The sequence below is a fragment of the Babylonia areolata genome, chromosome 20 (assembly GCF_041734735.1).
Source record: "Babylonia areolata isolate BAREFJ2019XMU chromosome 20, ASM4173473v1, whole genome shotgun sequence".
NCBI lineage: Eukaryota > Metazoa > Mollusca > Gastropoda > Neogastropoda > Buccinidae > Babylonia > Babylonia areolata.
In genome coordinates this window covers 1,782,454-1,791,075 of record NC_134895.1, presented here as the reverse complement: position 1 = coordinate 1,791,075, position 8,622 = coordinate 1,782,454, and the positions used below count along the sequence as shown (strand labels likewise).

General features: G+C 48.0%; 1 protein-coding gene across 1 annotated transcript in view; it reads right to left on the bottom strand.

The window, feature by feature from the left end:
* Nucleotides 1-6,776, bottom strand: part of LOC143295079 (atrial natriuretic peptide receptor 1-like) — a 50,635-nt gene extending 43,859 nt beyond the window's left edge. The window contains 2 exon segments of the mRNA XM_076606638.1: nucleotides 2,946-3,088; nucleotides 6,676-6,776. Coding sequence (XP_076462753.1) covers nucleotides 2,946-3,088; nucleotides 6,676-6,776 — 244 coding nt within the window.
* Between the last annotated feature and the right edge of the window lie 1,846 nt (nucleotides 6,777-8,622).

Here is an 8,622-nt window from a genome sequence, read left to right as displayed (position 1 = left end):
CATAAGCCATCCCTCTCTCTCTCTCTCTCTCTCTCTCTCTCTTTCTCTCTCTCTCTCTCGCTATTTGTCTTTCTTTCTTTCTCTTGTCTCTCTTCCCATACCTCTCTCTCTCATTCTGTCTCCCACACTCTCTCGGTCTCCCCCCCCCCTTTCTCTACCCCTCTGTCTCTCTCCTCCTATTCTACTATTCCGTTGTTTAGTTCACTCCAAATCTTGATTCTTTGGTTGCGAATTATGTTCTGAAATTATAATCCCAAATTGTTGTCCTTTGTAATAGAAAGCCTTACCCTACCTTATTCTACCGTCATGGACTTCAAAACTCGATACGAACGGGGACAACGTGCTGCTTCAATTAACAGGCTTGAATTAGAAAGACTGTCGTATAACGTGGAACCGTGTGAGCGCAGGGCAGAAACTGGACTCGCCACGTCAGTACAACGCGCACCCCATCCTTGCACTTCTCCGATCATCTCTCTATCGACAGAGTTCCCGTCGTCCATTCACCCCACAGTCACAGAGTGGGTCAGGGCTCAGTTGTCAGCACCAAGCTGTCAATCCTGCCATCACAGGTCGCGCCGCACGGCGAACACGGCGGGCCTGAAGAAGGGCGCAGAGAAAAAATAGAATGTGGAAAAGAAGGCTTGATGGGGAGCTGAGGACAGAAAAGAGGCGGTAAAAAGAAGAATAGAGAATAGCGAAAGGGACAGTGGGTCACTTTTAGTTTGGGCCTCACTCACGACCTGTTCGGCATGGGAAGCCCTATCAGGGGCATCAGTACAAAAACCACCACGAATTCAGCCTGAACAGCTGCAATGGCTATGTAGGCTGTCAATTAAGACCTGGGACTAGAGCAGCAAACCCCCAGAAGCACTGATGCCCCCGCCGACATAGCTTGCTCGATCACTGGCCAGTAAGCCTCCCGAGGCAGTGACCCCCCGGGAGGGTCTCCAATGTATACCACAGTCGGAACAGAGACATACTGTAGCTTTAATTAACAAAAAGATCGCAGTACATGGTGAAACCACGTGCATACAGAGCAGAAACCGAAATCGCCATGCCTGTCAACGCGCACACCACACAAAAAAGTTAATGTTTCCGTTCGTCTCTCAATCGACAGAGTTCCCGTCGTTCAATCACACAGCCACGGAGTGGTGACCCTATCTGGGGGTCAGGGTCAGTTGTCAGCACCAAGCTATCGATCCTGTCGCCTCCCATCCAAATCCCTCACCACTACCCCCTCTACACACACAAACACACTCTCTCTCTCCTTTCTCTTTCAACAAAGGAAAGCATCACAGAGTGTGCGCTCAGCGTGCAGAATTACGCGTGTTTCCATTGGCTGATCCCAGACACCTCTTATTATTCTTTCCCGTTCCCAAGAGCTTGTACACATCCAGTTATCAATATTTTCCATACACCCGATACCCTCCCCCCCCCACCCCCCCCCCCCACACACACACACACAGAGACAGAGAGAGAGTCGCATACACCTACTCCCTCCCACACGCAGAGTTGTTCCTCACCTTTCACCCGTAACCGTACCGACCGTATCTCCCCCTCTCAAATCCTCTGCTCTTGTTCCGTGTTTTATTTTATTCATTCTTTTTTTCTTTTTCTTTTTTGTGGCCTCAGTTGCATGCAGGTCATTGAGCACAACTTGTTTGTCTTTTCTTTCTTTTTATTTTTATTCATTCATTTATTTATTTATTTATTTATTTGGTTCTGTAACATGCCTTCACTGACCAAAATTTCAAAAAATCTTCTATTTCCTTTTTTTTAATCTCTTTCTTCCTTCTTGCTCCCCTCTTTTTTCACATGTTACTTTTCGATTCATGCACTTTTTTTTTCTACATGTATTCAAAGTAGTATTCTTCTAAATATACAGATATACAAAGTTCTTTATCTGGATGTTCTGTTTCATGGACAGTTTTCAGTGAATATTTTCACCACTGTACATGTGTTTGGAGTTGTCTGAGATTTAGAGTCCTCTGATGTGAGTGTGCGGGTTCCATGTGGGGGATAGGCAACGGAATCATCTTAGGCAGGATGTCTCTCCCTCTCAAACCCGCTCCTCTTGTTCCAGGTTTTATTTCATTCAGTCATTTATTCATTTATTTATCTTTCTATTTATTCATTTATTTATTTATTCGTATATTTTATTTGTCTTTACAAGAAGTCTGGCGCTGATCTGCCAATCTCTATCGGTCTTCGGGCCTTTATCCTGGAACGTAGAGAGGCCACTCTGCATACAGGGTAGGAACTGAACTCGCCACGGCACGAATACTTGACACTCCAAACCGCCACTCTATTCCAAAACGCTGGGTTGTAACATCGTGATCAAGGCCTGACTGAGCACGTTGGGTTACACTGTTGGACAGGCATCTGCTTAGCTGGTGTGGTGTAGCGTATATGGAATTGTCTGAACGCAGTGACGCCTCCTGAACTGAACTGATCTCAGCAACGCTATAGTTGCATCGCGTTAAAAAAAAGAAGAAAAAAAAGCCGTGCCTCTGTCTACGCCAATTCCACTGACTCGGGAAACTTCTTAACACACAGCACACCTCGCGCTGTAAAGTGGAGTGATGGCCTAGAGGTAACGCGTCCGCCTAGGAAGCGAGAGAATCTGGGCGCGCTGGTTCGAATCACGACTCAGCCACCGGTATTTTTTCCCCCTCCACTAGACCTTGAGTGGTGATCTGGACGCTAGTCATTCGGATGAGACGATAAACCGAGGTCCTGTGTGCAGCATGCACTTAGCGCACGTAAAAGATCCCACGGCAACAAAAGGGTTGTTCCTGGCAAATTTCTGTAGAATAATCCACTTCGATAGGAAAAAAAGGGTGGCGCTGTGATGTAGCGACGCGCTGTCCCTGGGGAGAGCAGCCCGAATTTCACACAGAGGAATCTGTTGTGATAAAAAGAGAAATACAAATACAAAAGGTCACTTGTGTCTCCATACTGTCCACGAACATGGTGTGCACCAAGAACTGTGCACAGGCCAGCCGCCGTGGCGAAGTGGTTAGCATCGCGGCCTGACGGCTGGAAGAACTCAGGTTCGATCTCCATCAGAAGGTCTTTCAGCCAGGGACTGACTCCCACCAAGAGCGGAGTGCGCTGTCACAGGCTCTACTGGGAGGACCGGGGCCACACAGTCCAGGGTCGATCACTTCACGGATGCACCTCGGGGAGTGTAGTTCCAACATCCTGACCAAGCCAACATTATGTCTGTATCTCTCGGGCCTGTTTGTGGACGGAATAATCATGCTATGAGAACAGAGCCTTTTCAAGTCGTTTCAGACCTTAATGCACCTTCATAGCAGCATCTTCATCGAAGGTCTGCATCAAAGTATGGAGAAACAGAATGTCCCAAACTCCTCTCTCTCTCTCTCTCTCTCTCTCTCTCTCTCTCTCTCCCTCCTTTCTCCTCTCTCTCTCTCTCTCTCTCTCTCTCTCCTCTCCTCTCTCTCTCTCCCCTCCCCTCTCTCTCTTCTCCCCTATCTCTCACCTCCTCCTCCTTTCTCCTCTCTCTCCCCTCCTCTCTCTCTCTCTGTGTCTCCCCTCTCTCTCTCCCTCTCTCTCTCTCCCTCACTCTCTCTCTCTGTCTCTATCTGTCTCTGTCTCTCTCTCTCCCTTCTCTTCCCCCCTCTCTCTCTCCTCTCTCTCCCTTCTCTCTCTCCTCTCTCTCTCCCTTCTCTCTCTCCTCTCTCCCTCTCCTCTCTCTATCCCCTCTCTCCTCTCTCTATCCCCTCTCTCTCTCCCCTCTATCTCTCCTCTCTCTCTCCCTTCCTTCTCCTCCTCCTCCCTACACACCCACTCCAGCCCTTTCTCTCTCTTTCCACTCGTTCCCTTCCTCCCTCCCTCCCCTCCCTCACCTCTCTCTCCTTCTCCCTCCCTTCCCCTTCTCTCACGTGAAGTTACGTGTGAGTACATTGTGAGATGACACGAGCGATTCTGGAGTCTATAACCCTAATGACAGGATTGAATGACCAAACCACCCCCATGCCCCTCACTCCCGAAAAAAGAAAGAAGAAAAAGGAGAAGAAAAAAACGATCAGATTCTATTCCCAGGAAAAAGAAAGGTCCACATTTCACGGGTCTCCGCAAACACGTTGTGATCAGGGGTGGATAACGCACAGTAAGGGAAGGGACAGCAATGTGCGTGTGTTTTAGCGTGACAGCCCAGTACCACCAACCCCCCCACCCCCACCCCCCACTCCAACCCCCCCCCCTTCCCATCCCTCACCTCCTCCATCTCCCCGTTCTCTCAACCACCCCCCCCCCCCCCCGGCCCCCCCTACGGGCTGTCAATAAGCCAAATCTTACGTCAGCCTAAGCCGTCGTGGTGAAGTCATGAGTCTGACATGTCCACAATGGCCATTTAGACCTCCGACGCTAATGGCTTTCTCTCTCTCCCTCTCTCTCCCTCTCTCCCTGGGTCCATTTTCACGTTTTGTGGCGGGGAGGGTAGGGAGTGGGGTCAGGTGAGGATTGTGTGAGGGGTGGGGGATGTGTGTGCGTTGAGGCGACTTTTGAAAGGGTGTGTGGGTGTGTGGGTGTGTGGGTGGGTGGACTGAAGGGGTGAGTGTGTGTGTGTGTGTGTGTGTGTGTGTGTGTGTGTGTGAAGAGGGGTTGAATTTGTGTGTTTGTGGCGTGTGTGTGTGTGTGTGTGTGTGTGTGTGTGTGTGTTTGTGTGTGTGTGTGTGTGTGAAGAGGGGGTGAATTTGTGTGTTTGTGTGGTGTGTGTGTGTATGTGTGTGTGTGTGTGTGTGTGTGTGTGTGTGTGCACATCATTAAAAACGCATTATTTTCATATATAAGCGTACAGCTTTAAACTCAGAAGCACAACATGGCGACTGACAGGCTGGCTGCGTTCGAACATCGCCATCACCCAGCTACCTCATTGCTAGGCTCCAGCTACCTCATTGCTAGGCTCCAGCTACCTCATTGCTAGGCTCCAGCTACCTCATTGCTAGGCTCCAACTACCTCATTGCAAGGCTCCAGCTACCTCATTGCAAGGCTCCAGCTACCTCATTGCAAGGCTCCAGCTACCTCATTGCTAGGATCCAGCTACCTCATTGCTAGGATCCAGCTACCTCATTGCTAGGCTCCAACTACCTCATTGCAAGGCTCCAGCTACCTCATTGCAAGGCTCCAGCTACCTCATTGCAAGGCTCCAGCTACCTCATTGCTAGGCTCCAGCTACCTCATTGCCAGGCTCCAGCTATCTCATTGCTAGGCTCCAGAACTATGCTGCTCGTCTAGTCTTTCGTTCCTCTAAATTTGATCACATCTCTCCTCTCCCTGATGCTTTACACTGGCTCTCAGTGCAAGAGAGAATTACTTACAAAGTCGTCTCTCTTTGTCACGAGTCTATTGAGGCTTCTGGTCCACAGCAGTCTGTCTCATCTCATCCATCCTTACATACCCTCACGCCAACTCCGCTCTTCTTCTGACAACCGCATGCCTGGAATCGCCCCTGCTCGAACCAAAACGAATGGCCAACGCAGTTTTTCATACCAAGCCCCCTTTCTTTGAAATCAACTTCCTCAGCCTCTCCGTCACTCATCTTCGCTGCAATCTTTTAAGTCTAGTCTGAGACCCACCTTTCCCCCTCCTGAATAATTCTCAACAGCTCATCCGTTTCCAGTATGAACTAAAATGACCATTAGTGAGTAAGTGAGTTTTGATAGTTTCAGAAATTGTTGGTTCATTTTTGATTGTGTACTATTTACGTTTGTGTGCTGTGACTTGTGTGTGTGCGTGTGCGTGTGCTTGTGTGTATTCTGTGTGTGGTGGGGGGGGGGGGCAGGGGGTGCGTGAATAATTTTTGATAATGTTTGGTATTTTGTGTTCATCTTTTGTTTATGTTCACGTATGAGTTCTATTTGAAAACGCCTTGCGCTTGTTTTCAAAATTAGGCGTAAATGCTCATGATAATCATCATCATCATCATCATCATCATCATCATCACTATTACCTGTGTTTACTAATGTTTACACAAGCTGTCATTTGTTTTATATTTGATTAGTTGTTGGGGTTTTTTGTCGTTAAAGCTTACATACAATTTGATGTACTGTAGCTCAGAAACACTAGCTAAGGAAGCAACGGTCCAAGGACAAAAGGAAGACAGTATGAGAGGAAAAATGGAAAAGGATATGAGAAGATAATTCATTTATTACACAAATAAACATATTGCCATGACACAGCTCCAGATGTCTACATAATCAGTAAAACATTTTTTTAAAGAGAGAGAGAAAAGAGTGTGGAACTAACGAACAAACGACTGACAAGAAACTGAGTGTCACTGTCTTCAGATGTCCACGCTATCACAGATGTGCCGAGATGTGTAAAGGCCAAAGTCCAACAAAGGGCAACCGATGGTGGTGATACAAATACGAATGAATAAAAAGGTGACTTGCCATGCCTTCTGTTTGACCTGATTTCTTATCAATGATAATGATAATCATAGTTATGATAGAAATAATAATAATAATAATAATAATATTTCAGTCTAATATCATAATCAGATGAACAGACTATACATGAATAAACGGAAATAAACGAACTGTTTGACCTGAACTCCAGAATCTCAAACACTCAAACCATTTTCACTGCCTCGGTTACCGTCCATTTGCTCTGATCCGGTATCTGTGAGGAAGTATCACCATTCTCACCATTCCCTGTACACCTGTGCGTCACGGACTTGGACAACTGACGTGGAGAAGAGGGGGACACAGGCCACAGTGATGTGATGCTTTGGAAAACACTTCGGCATCTCCTTCAGAGATTACACCACCAATGCAGAGGAGAGAAAAACACAGTCAAGCAAACCGTCGGATCCAGTTGAGATCTCCCAGCCACGGCGAAGAGACACACACACGATCTGCAAGACAACTTGCCCAGACAATCCTACAAGGCACGGTGCAAGTAAGAAGAAAGAGAGACAGACCGACAGAGATGGGAGGACGAAATGGACTGGTCTGCAGGCTGACCAATGCTCTGAACTAAATGTGGAACAGGAAGAGATGGATAGAACTAGTTGCCAGGACATCAGCGGTGCCCCTATAGAGGCGTAGACTACGGGATAGATGAAGAAGGCGAAGAAATCACTGTTCCCATTCTAAACAATAAATAGATCCGTCTGCAAACAAACACAGTAGGAGCCGAAACGCCATTACCGTCACTTAACACTGCGTGCACTCGTCCGGCCAGACAAAACATTTTTGTTCCTAAGTCCTTGACTGTTCAGCGGCATTTGATGAATACTACGCCAATCCAATTCTGCGGAACACTAAGCTTTTTAACGTTGTTTAATCTCAAAGTGTGTATTTACATTAGGGATGTTCTCATTCCTTGTTCCGGGGCTGACCAAATCTGTACTGTCAACGTTCAGCCTGTGACCTGTCGGCCTCCCTCCAGGACTGTTCTTTCACTCATTGTGTTCAAGTCTTTCCAGGCGTGTCCTGTGATCCCCAAGAAAGACCTGTCAGTAATACTCCAACCACTCTACCATTGCGGATCTTTAAAGCGTATCTTTCAGAAGCATTCCATTGGCGTCACAAAAAGGTGATGTTGGCAATGTGAACAGCTGTATCGGTACTCCGGTGTTTGATATCAGTGGCACAGTATTCAGTGCCATCAAATCAAAATATGATATATCATATCTGTTTACTATTTTCACACACACACACACACACACACACACACACACACACACACACACAGAGAGATTCTCTCTCTCTCTCTCTCTCTCTCTCTCTCTCTCTCTCTTGTTATTTTGCTTTCTTACATGACGCACGAATGTAAGAAAGAGAGAGAGAGGGGGGGAACACAGAGAGAGAGAGGGGGACAGAGAGAGAGGGGGGGAGAAAGAGAGAGAGAGGGGGGAGAAAGAGAGAGAGGGGGGGACAGAGAGAGAGGGGGGGGAGAAAGAGAGAGAGGAGGGGGACACACACAGAGAGAGAGGGGAGAAAGAGAGAGAGAGGGGGGGACAGAGAGAGAGGGGGGACAGAGAGAGGGGGGACAGAGAGAGAGGGGGGAAAAAGAGAGAGAGAGGGGGGACAGAGAGAGAGAGTGGGGGGACAGAGAGAGGGGGGACAGAGAGGGAGGACGGAGAGAGGGGGGAGAAAGAGAGAGAGAGCGGGGACAGAGAGAGAGAGAGGGGGGACAGAGAGAGGGGGGACAGAGAGGGAGGACGGAGAGAGGGGGGAGAAAGAGAGAGAGAGGGGGGACAGAGAGAGAGAGGGGGGGAGAAAGAGAGAGAGAGGTGGAAATCCAAACAGACGAACACACACACGCGCACGCGTGTTACTTTTCTGGGTCCAATTCAGAAGCAATGTCATTTCCATCGTAAGCTCTCTGTGCGAACTGTCCACTATTATAAGACATTTTGACCCCATAATTCGACATTTGTTGTGGCCTGTCTTTGGGTGTATCAGGAAAATAAGTTGCCTTGATGAAATGGAATTAAATGAACTTTGTTTACTGGTCACATATTTTGCAGAACGGGGGGAGAGAGAGAGGGAGAGAGAGGGGGGGCAGAAAGAGAGGGAGAGAGAAAGACAGTGAGTGAGAGAGAGAAAAGGAGAGAGACACGGAGATTGAGACAGAGACAGAGATGC